This window comes from Lichenostomus cassidix, chromosome 21, assembly GCF_008360975.1.
Source record: "Lichenostomus cassidix isolate B80296 chromosome 21, HeHo_3.0, whole genome shotgun sequence".
Classification (NCBI taxonomy): Eukaryota; Metazoa; Chordata; class Aves; order Passeriformes; family Meliphagidae; genus Lichenostomus; species Lichenostomus cassidix.
The window spans coordinates 635,006-649,006 of record NC_139501.1 but is presented as its reverse complement, the minus strand read 5'-3'; the positions used below and the strand labels follow the sequence as shown (position 1 = coordinate 649,006).

General features: G+C 50.0%; 1 protein-coding gene across 5 annotated transcripts in view; it reads left to right on the top strand.

Moving 5' to 3' along the window:
- Window positions 1-14,001, top strand: part of PIK3CD (phosphatidylinositol-4,5-bisphosphate 3-kinase catalytic subunit delta) — a 37,648-nt gene that overhangs the window by 11,953 nt on the left and 11,694 nt on the right. Inside the window, exons 1-9 of one of the 5 annotated variants that reach the window (XM_085079933.1) lie at window positions 1,475-1,627; window positions 7,706-7,778; window positions 8,140-8,303; window positions 8,946-9,174; window positions 9,581-9,810; window positions 10,366-10,545; window positions 11,190-11,339; window positions 11,644-11,733; window positions 12,419-12,640. In XM_085079933.1, coding sequence (XP_084936059.1) covers window positions 8,163-8,303; window positions 8,946-9,174; window positions 9,581-9,810; window positions 10,366-10,545; window positions 11,190-11,339; window positions 11,644-11,733; window positions 12,419-12,640 — 1,242 coding nt within the window. In that variant the 5' untranslated portion in view covers window positions 1,475-1,627; window positions 7,706-7,778; window positions 8,140-8,162. Of the gene's footprint in view, window positions 1-1,474; window positions 1,628-7,705; window positions 7,779-8,139; window positions 8,304-8,945; window positions 9,175-9,580; window positions 9,811-10,365; window positions 10,546-11,189; window positions 11,340-11,643; window positions 11,734-12,418; window positions 12,641-14,001 lie in introns of those variants that run through there. The other 4 variants (XM_085079935.1, XM_085079938.1, XM_085079936.1 and 1 more) reach the window with 4 other exon arrangements.

Sequence of the window (14,001 nt, the reverse complement as noted above, 5' to 3'; positions counted from 1 at the left end):
GTGTTGCCAACTAGTAATGTTCAGGGAAAAAAATGAGTCAGATTGCAAGAATAATGAGCTTTTCTTGGATGATAACATGGGGGGGGAAGAATTTATACCTTAATCACACGTCTCCAGCAGCAAAAGCTGTAGGAAAAATGGTGATTCTGGGAGTCGTAAAACTGCAGGACCAGTCGAGGTGATGCAGTAGCACAAACCATGTCCTGTACCGGCGTTGTTTGTTTCCATGTGTGGCAGTGAAATAAATAAAATCACAAATCCACATTCCCAATCTTTTCTCACTTGTGACCCAAAGTATAGTGGGCATTTCAGGGGGGATGTGTGAAAAGAGAGAGACTTTTCAAGCGAGCAAATGGTCTTTGAGTATCTAATTGCTGCTGAAAATTTAATGAGACAGAGAGGAATGATTGTCTTTGAACACTGGAAAAAATTCTTATCCCCATCTGCTGCTGCTTTGGAGCCACTAATTTCCTGTGACAAGGGGGAGAGCTGCTCTGAGCAAAGGGTGATGGTAGCCCCGAGGGGGTGTGAGAAGTGGCTGAGCCTTGGGGCACTGGTGGGATGAGACCTTGCACAGGGGTTTAGTGCCCAGGTGATTTGCCCTGCAGTCAATGGATCTGTACAACAGGTTGGAGGGAGAAAAAGAAAAGAGTGGATAACCCTGTGTGTCCTTGGTATCCAGCATTTAAAGGAGTGCTTGGTCCGGTTCCCATGATTAGCAGGTGGAAGTGGAACACCTACCCTGCTCCTACCTTGGACCCGCGGGCACTTTGCCTGCCTGGGAGGTGTTTCTTCTCATCCCTCAAATCCACTTTCTCTCCTTTGGGATTTGGGCTATTCCCCATCCTTATCGCACTGTTATCCACGGAGAGCACCCTGCAAGTACCACCAGCGTCTCTCCTCTTGTCTCTGGGGGTCACTCCCCTTACAGTCCAGGTCTTTTCCCTTTAAATGCCCTTCCCACTCTTTTTCTCTCAGACTTAGTGTCAGCCAGTTTCTACGGTTCCGACACTCTTTCAGATGAAGAAAGAACAGTTTGTATGAATGAGGTTGTCGAAGGAGCGCTTTTCAGGGAAGGAGTGAATCCCAAACCATTTCACATCTCCTATGTGGGCAGTTTTGCACACAGATGTGGATGCAGGGCTGCCCTGAGCGCTGTGCTGTTCAGCGCTGCGGCTCCCGAGCAGTTCGGTGTGCGCAGCAGGGACAGCGGCAGTGCGGCACAGGGTGGCAGCCATGTCATGCTCCGGACACTCTGTGCGCTGGGCTGCCAGCATCGCTCCCTGCCGCGGGCGCTGCGCTCCCCGCCGGTTCTCCGCGCTGCCCGCGGCTCGGGGGCGCGCAGCGGAACGCGCGGTGCGTGCGGAGCGGGGCTGCGCTACGGCGGGGCGGAGGCACCCTGACCGGCCGGACCCGCGCTGTCCCCGCCGCCCTGAGCCGTGCCGAGCCGTGCCGTGCCGTGCCGGTGCCCGGGGCGGGGCGGACCGGACACGGCGGGCGGGGCGAGGCTCCTTCACTGCCCGTGCCCGACGCCCCTTTGCAGGCGGGGCCGGGGCGGCGCCGGAGCGGGGCTGGCCGGGAGCGCGGGAGCCCCGCAGCCCCCGGGACCCCCCGGCCGCCAGCGCAGGTGAGCGCCGGGACACGGATGGGAACGAGCCTGGGCTGGGGGAGCGGGGCCGGGCGGAGCCTGGGGCTCCCGGGGTGCGCGGCCGGCGCTGCGGGGCACTGCCGCGGCTGGGGCCGTCTGCGGCAAATCCCGGCTCTGTCGGGAGCCTCTGGCAAACAGCGCTGCTCTTTGGGGAAGGCGCTGCTGCTCCGTGGGGATCGGGGCTGTCCAGAGCCGCTGACCTGCGAGGGGTGTGCGGTGGGAGCTGTTTAGGGATCGCCCTTGGCGCGGTGTCCCCCGTGCTGGTGGCAGCGCTGGGCTCGGTGTCCTGGCGGATGGATGGATGGATGGATGGATGGCGGGCTGGCTGTTTTGGCCAGTAACCGCATCACCTGCCGGCCTGAGCACTTCTGCTGCTGGCATCTGCCTGGCCTCTACGGTAGGTTTGGCTCATGGTACCTTGTCGCCACAACTGTCACTCCGAGGCTTGGGGAGTGGCAACATCTGGTCAGCCAGACCTTCCCTGGTGTAGGACTTGTGCTGCCTGGCTTAGTTGTTCACAGCCACGTGTGTTTCTGCTGTGGGTTAGCTTAGGGTCATGTTTTTGGCAGGGCATGAGGGTGTCTCTTCAGAACTCCCAGAAGGGATTCTCAAACACAGTGTGCTGTATGTGCCTGAGATGGGAACCTGAAAGTAAAGAAAGTCGAATGTCATGATAGAGGTCATTAGAAATGCATTACTTTTTTTTTGTTTTCATCAGCAAGATGGACTTGAGTTTCTGGTACTGTCCACTCATGGCAGCAGTTGAAAAAGCCTAATTTCAGCAACTTCTTCAGCTGGAAGCTTTCGTTTAGCACAACTTCCTTCAACTCCCGGGCTCTGCCTGTGTTAGCAGTAATTGCAAGGGTGCAAGGATCTCACATCACTTTGCCAGCATTTAAGAGTTACAACATCCGTCATGAGTTACAGACTGTACTTGTGCATATGAGAGAGTTGAAACACTGAGGAGTTTGTTGTTTGATGTGCAGCAAACAATTGTCAGGTTTGGGAATGGAACTTTGCAGTGTTGGTTTTCAAGCTTTTGCTTTGACCAGTAAATATACAGATTCCCACTAGTTAGTTCCACAGGCAATACTCTGAACTTGCCTAAAAGCTGTTTAGAAGTTTCCACCAGAGCAAGGTTCTCAAGTCTCCCATCAGATGCTTTTCTCACTCTCTGTTTCTCTGCCTCCCTCTCTCTGGTGATACTGTTTTATGCCCAGAATGAGGAATGGCTTTACATCTCTTTTTCTCTTAAACTGCTTTGCCTGAGCTCTTCTTTTCCTCCCTCTGGCTATTGCTTCTGGTTGGATCTAAGTTTCTGCTGAGCTTGAATGATGGTGTATTGCTCTGATGCTCTTCCTGGAGCTGGGAGCCCCAAAAACTGCAGCCTGTTTTCATCAACACATGTACATTCTGCTTTCCTATCTCTTCTCTTGCTGACAAGCCCTTTCATCATCAGCGCTGCACACAAACAAGGTTAGCTGCAGTTCAGATCACATTAGTGAAGTTCTGCTTCCCATTACTTTCCCTGTGAGCCTGTTTTGTTGGAGAGTGTGTGTGTAAGGTGGGCATTGAACAATCTCAAAGCTCAGAGGATTCTTTATTTCATAAAGGGAAGGACACAAGCCAAGGGTTCTTTAGATCCAGTGGTTACTTATAGCTAGAACACTTCCACTGAAGGTGGGAAAATCCATGTTTCCCCAGTGATATCCTGATGCACAGAAGATGCTGATTTTTAGTACTTAAGTGCTGTTTTTTATCAGTTTCTCTGGTCGGGAAGAGGATGCTCTATAGCATCTCAGAGGCCTGAAGAGTCAGCTATGGGCATTTTCATCCCTTGCCCACTGACAGTTCATGGTACATTGGCATCAGTCTAATGGTTCATCTAAGTAAAAGTCAGATTGATCAGGGGCTTAGAAATCTCTAAGAAAATGCATTGTCAAACCTACATAACTTTGTGTCTGGTATGTAGAGTTGGGTGAACAATGAACTGCTATTGAAAGAATGAGCGAATCAGTGCAGGCAACTGATAGGATAGGAGAGATCAATGTACAAAATGGAAGCTGATAACATGAAAAAAACTATTTGATTTTTATATTTGTTAGAGGTAGAAGTCATATGATGGTAAACCAAGTAAAGGAAATTAGAATATTTTAAACTAGGGTTTGAGGAAAATACAAGAGCCTGCAAGGGGGGAGTCCCTCTCCCTCCTTCCCTCCCTCCCTGCCAAACTCCCACGTGCAGCCACAGTTTGACACGTTGACCTGCTTCAGGATTTTTCCCGATCTGTCTTGAAGGGCAATCTGTGAGTTAATTTGATGGTCAGTCAATGCTCAAATTACTTTCTGCAGTGTAGACCCTGTGACCCCAACCAAAAAACCAAGACCAAGCTTGGAACTCTTTGAGAACACACTGAAAAGGCTGTGAAAGCTCAGAGCTGGTTCAGGTCTGCTGAAAAAGTGGTAAAGCCATGTCAAACACGTGTGCACTTCAAAATTCCCGTGGTCTCCTCCCCCAGCCAAACCCATGCCTGCAATGAAAGTGGCTTCCTGCAGTCTCCCACGCAGCACATCACCTGTGGGCTCTGCACGGCTCATTTCTTATAAACTCGAGAGGTATTTTGGTAGTCCTGGGGTTTAGTAATTTTGCAATTTGTTTGTGGGTGTTTGAGCTTCCGTGTCTGTCTGACGCTGCAGCCTCATAGAGGTTTGAGGAACGCTGCTCCATGTGTGACCTTGCTGCTTTTTTTTTTTTCTTATTTTTTGCCTTTTCCTCTCCATAGCAGTTGCATGTTGTAAACACCAGAGCTGTGGTTGATAAACTGCATAAGAGGAAATTTGTGTTAGTGTGTTTTATGTCAGCTGCTGGCTTAAATACTGACTGGGTGGTTTCAGATGTGTCTGTTGCACTCTGACACTCTGCATAAATTCACCTTTATGGGCAGATTCCTCAGGTGTGTTCCCTATATTCTCTACATGGCGTCCAGTAAAACTGAACTTTTATTTCTGTCCCATGCACATACTCCTGCAGAGTAAAAAACACTGGACTGAGGCAAATGGGACAAGGGAAGTCGTGGACTTGACTTCATCTAAATAGAGGAATTTTGTCTCATTATTATTTTCCTCCACCACTTTTCCTGCCCAGTGATAAAGAGGTGTGGGCATTGTATGATGGGTTCATTGCATGTATGACTCTTAGGAAGTGATTAGTACCAATGAATGCATCTTTTCTGATTGCTCCCTAGGAAATTATTCCACAGCTCAAAATTAATGAGGGATTATGGCGTAAACGTGGAGTCTTTGCTGCCTGTGCTGGTCTGAACCAGAGACAGGAGTCAGTGTGGAATGGTTTCATGTGCATTTCATTCCTAATTTCCTTAGAAAGTCTGTCTTGCACAGTTTTTTACTTTCCCCTTACAAAAGTATTCCACAGAGCAGAAATACCTGTGAAAAGGGGAGTACACTTGAATTCTCTGTGAACTGTGCAGAATAACTTTGTGTTGGAAGCCATGGGAATCTATTGTTGGGTGCATTTTTGGTGCTGTGTGGCCTGTGTTGTGTGACAGTGGCACTTGCCTTCCTCTTGCATGGTCTGAGGAGTCCAAGGCACTGCTTGCTGTGCAGCTCGAGAGTTTATTTATCTGCAGCCTGAAAGCTGCAGCTGTGGAGGCTCCAGAGCTCGGTGGGCACAGCCCAGAGTGAGCAGCAGCTCATCCCACAGCTGGACTCTCCCTTGTTCTGTGCTGGCTGTGCCTCACATTGTCACAGCATGGCCTGAGGTTCCCATGCAGCAGAGGAGAGGAAGGAAAGTCCCCTTCCTCCTTTTAGGAAGAGGCAGCAGTGTGAACCTGCCCTGCACCCCAGGCTGGTGTTTGAGGGCTGTGGGAGATGTGGCTGCTGGGAGGAAGAATTGTTACAGCATGGTGTGGGTGGGGGAATGGGGAAGCATTCTAGCAGGAAGATGTTTAGGGCTGTGTTGCAGCAGGAAGGGTAAGAACTGGGGGTGTCTTACTGTAGAATGTGGGTGGCTGCACCCCAGTGTCCATGAGCAGGAGTCTGTTGGAGCTGTGTATCTGCTGAGGTTGGTTCTGAGGGTTTACATCCCTCTGAAACACAAAATTCTGTCTTGCCCTGGCTCTGAGGGATATACAAGTTGTACAGGAAACTGATTTGTCAAGTGTAGATTGATTTACTTGAACCTCAGGCTACCAGACCTACAGGGGTGAACCCTATCACAGTATGGGAATGCTAACAATTCTGTCTGCCCACCAGGATGAGAGTCTGAGATGATGCTGAGGCTTTAAAAATTGACAGTTATAATGGAATTTTTTTTTAAGACTGTTGCAATGAAAGACAAAGAGTATATCTCAAACGACTCCATCAGTGTAAACCCTACAAAGAGGAGTGATGCTGCATTCGGCTATTCACAAATAGCAAAATGACCCAGAGCAAAGGGAATTTTAATTACTTATACACATGAGGTCAAGATAGTACAAACAAGATTACAACCTGGAGAGCTGTGTTCAGTTTCCAAGGCAGAGGGGAAGAGGGAAGTCAGGTGGTGCAGACTTGGTACCCAGAGCTTGCCTCATATAAGATCTGTCACTACATCAGATCTGAGCTCCAACGAGCAGAGCATTCTGAACTTAGCAACAGGAAGGGGAGACTTGGTAAATGATGTATTAGATATGGTGAGAGTCCAAAATTATTCTTCCTTTGGTATATCCACTCCAGGTTCTGTTGGAAAAATCCTGCATCCTCTGAATCAGGGAGTTTGGAAAGACAAGGTATTGAGCTTGAACTTGACATTGTAGTGCTCATGGCTTAGACTGGTAGTTCATATTCTCTGGGATGTGGTGCCAGGTAGAATTCTTCAGCAGAAGGAAGCAGCTCAGCCATTGCTGTGTCTCTGTCTCTGCTGGTCAGTAGAGTTGTGGTGGTTTGCTGATTTAGGCTGAGGTGGCAGATACACCAGGAACTTGCTGATTTTATTGTTGATGAGCAGAGAACAAGGCCAGCTTGTTTTGCTTTATTCAAACTTGTAAACCTTGCCTCCTCCCCCTGTGCTCCCCTCCCTGCTGAGGCATGGGGGTGGTTTGTGGTCGCTCTATCCGGTCGCTGGGTGCTGCAGCCTGTGTGCTGAGGAAGCAGGACAGATAAAACATAGCTCATGTTTCTGGGAATCCTGACCTCAGTGCTGACAGGGAAGTGGTGTGTTCCCAGGAGCTGGCAGATAAGATGCTGGGCTCCTTGTCATGCTGAAGCCCTGGGCTGGCTCGTGAGGAGCTGCCAGCAGGACTCATGGTTTGGGAATCAGCAGCACATCGCTCAGCCTGGTTCAAAGTCTCTACACCCACAGCTGCAAAGCCATGTTTTAAGTTGTGAAGGAGAGAATTTCATGCTGGTTTCATGGGCTTGAGGATAAATGACACAGACTTGCTCAGGGCATGTGCAGGGCTGAGTTTGGAGCCGTGGCTGTGGAGACCTCCCATGCTGTACCACTGGGGTGTTCCTCTGCTGACCTGGTGGAAAAACTCTGGTGAGAGAGAATTGAGGTGAGCCGGTTTCTCTACTGAGGTGGTTGGAGAGAATAAGTTAGAGCCACTTCCCTGTCCCTTGCTGGAAGCCAATGCCAACAGTTCAGAGTCACCACACTCTGCCACTTGTCACCTGTGCAGGAAACTGGAGGTTTTATTGCTGTAGGATTTTGCTTGTGGGCAAATGGATGGAGACTTTGTTACATGTCTTTGAGAAAGAAAATGTCTGACAGGCTTCTGGTGAATGCCTTTTGTTTCATCCTGTGTTTGAAAACAGCAGTTTGTACCTGATAGTGTTCAGATTCTTGTTCTCTGCATTCCTTGGATGTACTGAAAATAAATTGTAGTGTCTTGCCAAGGGAAAGGCTGCAGATGGAATTAACAAACTTGTTCTGATTGCCTCAGCCTGAAACTTCTCTTTTCTATACTTGAAAAGTGGGGATGTACAGCAAAGTAATACATGTGTGTATAAAAATGCATGCATACTTGGAACTAGCAACAACTCTTTCTCCCTCTTGCAGACTGGAACTGAGCTCTGGAAAAACAAGTGGAGCTTGGAGCATGTGGCCTGAGGATTGCCTTACACAGCCAGGGGTAGGGACTTATTGTTTCTCTTGGCTGCTTGGTTATAGTTGAGCTATTGGGACAAGTGCCTTTGTTCTGCAGAGAAGATAATTCTCTTATTTCTCTGTCAGATGCAGATGTAGATGTTAATCCTGGTCTAGAAGGGATTAAGAGAAGGTTGCATTGAAATAGAATCTAATGCTATAGTTACTTGTGGCTCAAAGGCACTGGACTGGAATTTTCACTAAAGTCCATGTTTTCCTGAGCCTTATGGCTGTGCTGACCTTCCTTTCTTTGGGTTCTTTTGCACATTAATTTTTTACAGAGCCCAACACGGAACTGAGCAAACAATATGTAGTCAACAGCAATTTTGTTTTCCATTTTCTTGCAGGTGGTCGCTAAGCAGTGAGCAGGATGCCCCCAGGCATTTACTGCCCTACGGAATTCTGGTCCAAGGGGGAAAACCAAAACATCCAGGTGGACTTTTTGCTGCCCACAGGCATATACTTAAACCTCTCTGTGCCCTGCAATGCCAGCCTGGGCACCATCAAGCAGGTAACAGCCTTGTACCAGCTGTTAGGTGACACACCTATGTTACAACCAGGGGCCCATCTGCTCCAGAGTTTTGCCTCCTCCAGCAGGCACTTAGGATGAGAGTCAAAAAAGGGATATGAAGTCATGTGAGAGTGCCATCCACAGGGAGAGAAGGATCTTTGGGAACTGGATAGTGTTGACAAGGCTTGAGAAGCTCTTGGCTCCTGTCACAAATTTCGTGGTACTGGGGGCAAGTTACTTAACCCAATTTTGCTTCCAGTGTGAGTAATTCCTCTGTTTCACAGGACCACAGCCAGCAGGTGCTTACTGTGAGATATTCAGGTGGGGGTTATTTAAATGCTCAGGTGGAGCATTTTTTACATTGCCTGAAACAGAAGGCAAGCATGAAGAAAGGCAGTCAGTTAAAGGCACCTGCAAATAAACCTACCCAGCAGTTCAGCAGGAGCTGGAGCTACCAGACTCGGCTGAGGAGCAGCCTGGGACTGGGGGACAGAGAGTGCTGTGAGGAGCTTGGGCTGTGCTCTGCTTTTGCTGGGTGCTGACACAGAGGTGGTGGGTGGCAGCAGAAGGGTGAGGGTTGGCACAGCCCCTGAGGGGCAGCTGGAGCAGTGCTGGAGGCTCATGAGTGTGCTGCCCTGGCAGGTGCTGTGGAAGCACGCGCAGTATGAGCCTCTGTTCCACATGCTCAGCGACCCCGAGGCCTATGTGTTCACCTGCATCAACCAGACGGCCGAGCAGCAGGAGCTGGAGGATGAGCAGCGCCGCCTGTGCGACATCCAGCCCTTCCTGCCCGTCCTGCGCCTCGTGGCTCGGGAGGGCGACAGGGTCAAGAAGGTCATTAACTCCCAGATCAGCCTGCTCATTGGAAAAGGTCAGTTCCCCCACCATTGGTCACGGCAGGCTTGGTGGCTGTGGGTGGAATGTGCTCCTGTCCCAGACAGCCTGGCTGCCTATGGCACAGTACTGAAGCCCTGCTTGTGCAGTGGGACATCAGCAGGTTTGATCTCCAGTGGATCCAGAGGGGGAACCCTGTGTGTGCAGACCCAGGGATGGTGATGCTTCCTGCTGGCAGAGTGCTGGGGTGTTGAGGGTGTTGAGTCAGTGCAATTGTACATCATAAATAAATGATTGCTGGTAGCTTGGCTGACTCTGCTCCTTTTGGCCACATGTTAAACATGTGTTCGGGGAGATTCCTGCACAGACACTTGAGGAAAAGGCTCCTTTCCCCCACTGGCTGCAGATGCTTATTTTGCCTTCCTCCCTTACTCTTCACTCAGGTTTGCATGAGTTTGACTCTGTGCAGGATCCAGAGGTGAGCGATTTCCGCACCAAAATATGCCAGTTCTGCGAGGAGAAAGCAGCAAAGCGGCAGCAGCTCAGCTGGGCAGCGTGGATGGAGTACAACTTCCCCCTGCAGCTGGAGCCCATGGCCAAGGGCCCCGGGACTGGCTCTCTGCAAATCCCTACCAAGAACATTTTTGTCAACGTCAAGTTCCAGTCTGGCGGGGTAAAACGCAAATTTTCTGTCAGAGTGTTTGATGGTTTTTGCTTTTTCTTTGGAAACCTCTGTGCATTTGGAGACAGAATAATGTGTGCCTGGACAATGTTGCAAAGGAGTCTTCATTCTCCAGATTCCTTTGCCTGTGGAGATGGTTGGGAGGGAGACTGAGCCTCCAACCGAGGGAGCTGCTCCCCCTCCTGAACATGCATTGGGTGTAGTGGTTAGCTGGTAGCTGAGGTTGCTGCATGTACATGGGGTGGAGAGCTTTTTGGATTTGGGTAGGAAAGGAGCACAGAATCCAATACTTCCCTTTGGAAGTTCAAGAGTGTTCTCAGCTCATGCTCAGCAAACACTGCTTGCAGGCACTGGTCTGTGTTGCCCATGGACTCCTGTTCTTGCCTCCTACCCTTGGTTCATGTTTTGCATGTTGTGCCTGGGCATGAAGCAGGGTCACCGTCACGGGAGAAGGGCCTTCCAGAGCAGTGTGTTAGAGCATGGTGACCCTTCCAGCCTCTGCCCTGTGCTGGTGTCTGACGGTTTGCTGTGGTGTTGGGATTGCAGGAGAGCTTCACGTTCCAGATCTCCCCCTGGGAGTTCCCCATCACCCTAATGAGCTATGCTATCAAGAAACAGGCTACTGTGTTCCGCCACGAGACTGTGCAGAAGCCAGAGGACTACACCCTGCAGGTGAACGGGAAATGTGAATATCTCTATGGGAACTACCCCCTGTACCAGTTCCAGGTGAGCCTCATGTCCTGCTTTGTCAATGAGTCTGTTCCTCTTGCTGGGGGCCTGGGTTGGGATGTGTTGTCAGGAGACAGTGCTGTTTACAGGACTGCTGCACATCAGAGGCAGGACCTGGATGCTACTTAAGGCAAATGGTACTTCTAGCAACATAGCAAATCCTTATTTTTTGGGGGCCAGTGATCTCAGCCTGTCCCTGGGTGCCAAGGGCTGTGTAGATATGTTTAGAGACTGTGGTTCTGGAAATATCTGCTTGCTTGTATGGGGGGCTGAGGGTTCTCCTCTTGAAAGCTGGGCAAGTAACCCTGAATCATGTGCTCCTCTGGCAGGGCAAACTGCTGCTGGGAGCGCTGAATCCTCCTCAGTGTTTTCCCTTAATGCAGCCATTTGAGTCCGTTGATGAAATGCCAGCTATAAAAGGCACTTCATATTCTCAGTTCTGGCAACATGAACCCAGTGAGCTGCAGGTTTACAAAGCAAGAGGAGATAATTGAGAACTGGAATTTGATTGTTGCTGTGTCCTTCCCTGACTCTGTGTGCCAGGTCCTGCCCGGCCGGCGCTGGTTTGCGTGGTGGCTCTGGCCAGGCCCGGGTGGCTCTGGCTGGGTGGTCCTGGCTGACCCTGTCCTGTCCCCTCTCAGCACATCCGCAGCTGCCTGCAGCGAGGCCAAACTCCCCACCTGACCATGGTGCACTCCTCTGCCATCATTGCCATGAGGGACGAGCAGACCAACTGCATCGCCAGCCCCCCAAAGGTGGCCTGCAAGCCCCCACCACTCCCCAAGAAAAAGGTAAAAGGGGACAGTGACCCCTGGGGTCACCCTGGGCTCATCTGTTGGTGGAGACGCTAATGAGCATCAGGGCTGGGAGCAGCAGTGGGTTCTCCCTGCCCTTCTCAGGATAGGTTCCTATCTGGGTCTCAGAGATGGGAATTTCCAGCCAGCCTTCCAGCCCCCTCCACAGCTTCCCTGGTTGTCCCAGGCTTCTTCTCTTTTCTGTGGGAGCAGAAAGCATGGAATGGGAGATGAGTTCTGGGGCTGACTTGAGAGGCCTTTGTTGCGTATATTTCTGATCAGAACCCTTTTCTCTTTCCAGCCGAACTATGGTTCTCTCTGGTCCTTAGAGCAGCCTTTCTACATCGAGCTGGTGCAAGGCAGCAAGGTCAATGCAGATGAGAGAATGAAGGTGGGTACTGACTCACTCTGGGCTTTTGTACTTGGGCTTTCCCAGTCACATCCCTCTGGTTTGTGTGGTGAGGGCAGTGGTGGCTGGTGCAGCGTGATCTCACCTGCTCCTGTGGGCCTTCATTCAGCCTTTGGGCACTTTCTGAGCTGCAGAGGGCAGCGGCCAGACAGCAGCCCAGCATTAGAAAAGCTGCTGCACAGCAAACAGAGCTGCTACCCTGAGGGAATGGCGTTTTGCAGTGCTTTGCAGGGCAGGGAAGCTGCAACACAGGAGGGGAAACCCAGCTCTGAGAAGACAGTGATGGAGAGGTGGTGACTAGCAAAGGGAAGGCAGAGAACAGGATGCAGCAGAGTCCTGGAATATGCAGAATGTTCGCCATGAAGGGGGAGCAGGAAAATGAGGAGAAGCAGAATGGCTGCCCTTTGGGAAAGGAAGGGCAAGAATGTATCATGTTATTCAATATGCAAGTCTTCACGGAGTGAGAAGATAACAGTGCCCTTACTGAAGCTGAGTAAGGAGAGAGGCTAAGGATCTGGATCTCAATGGATCAGGAAAGAGCCAGGAGTAGGACACCCTGTTCAGGGGAGTGGCTGCCCTGTCTCTTTCCTCTTCTAGTGATGTGCCTTCAGCAAATAGGGCAAGTCCCTGTGGGTTCATGGTGTCCTCTTATTTCTCCTGCCCTCAGCTGGTGGTGCAGGCAGGTCTGTTCCACGGCAATGAGATGCTGTGCAAGACAGTGTCGAGCTCAGAGGTGAGCGTGTGCTCAGAGCCAGTGTGGAAGCAGCGGCTGGACTTCGACATCAACATCTGTGACCTTCCCCGCATGGCCAGGCTCTGCTTCGCCCTCTACGCCGTCATCGAGAAGGCCAAGAAGGCTCGTTCCACCAAGAAGAAGTCCAAGAAAGCTGTAAGTGAAGCCAGTGTGGGGCTGAGCCAGGCTGGCCAGGGCTGCAGGGCACAGGACACAATTCTGAGCCAAGTGCGCTTTGCTTTCAGCAAAGTTTATGTTAATACAAGAGCTTACAGAATGATGGCCAGTAACTTCTTCAAAAGGAACAGGAAGCTGAGGAGTGGCTGCCTGTAAGAAAGGCTGTTTATATGTAATTTCTTCTGTAGAAAGACCATCAAGAAACATACCCAGCATCTGACTGGACCTAAAGAGGAATCAGTTGCGTTGGTGTCCCTGTTTCGCTGTTCTGCAACTTCCTTGTTTTGTAGTTGAGGTTAAGCCATCATCTGTGTTGCATTTTCTTTCTAACAAGATCTTTCCTGCAAATCCCCAGTGGAGCAAATTGCCAGCTGGGGAGAGGGAATAAACTGAGGAATGTAAACACTGGTTATGGCAAAGCTTTAGGTGAGGTAAAATGAAAGTGCAGATTCTTCAAGGTTACTGTTCAGGTGTTGAAAACTGAGCATAGAAAGTGTTAAATCACTTTGGAAGCTCTCGATTTGAGCATCTTAATCAGAGGTAGTGATATTTCTCACTTTCCCTCACCTCTATTCCAAAACTTCTAGCCCATTAATGATTCAGTAACTAAAATTAGATCCAAGTGTAGCCTGTAATTGAATTGCTGGTTTCCCAGAGCTGTAACTTAAGCCTCAAGCTCTTTGCCTGTGAAAGTTTTCTTTATGAGCAGCAAATGCATTTGTTCCTCTGCAAATTATTGTTTCTGTGCCTAAAAGAGAAGGTTACTCATGCCATCTGTACTAGAGTGCAGAGAAATGAGGCACTGATGAGTGTCATACAGAGGATTTCAGTTCTACTCACTCCTCCTCACTGTTGGGAGGTTCACTGAGCTTTGTTGTGCTGACATCAGTGGGGTTCTCAGGGTTACTGTGCAGTCATGTCTGGGAGCAGCAGCCAGCTCATGAATCCTGCTTGTGGGGACCAGTTGCTGGTTTGAAGGCTTCAGACTGGAAACATTTTGAGGCCAGGACCAGGATGAACAGTTTTATTGTTGGGCTTCTTTTTTACTCAAGAATAGCAGAATCCCAGCTCCTGCTGGAGTGTTTTGTTGGACAGAAGGTCTGATTCATCCACAGGCTGGATGTTTGTGGTCACACTGGAATAATTTTAATTTTTGAAGCAGTCAGAAGGAAATCTTGCTGTTTTGATTGACAAAACAAAACCAATCTGGATAGCTGAGTTGTTAACATCTTATTCATGTGTGTTCTGGTGCTGGGGAAAGGTGGAGGCAGTCTGATGAGCTTTTAGTGTAAAATCACAACATTCACTAGAGCTGAGCACTGCAAAAAAGAATTTTTCCA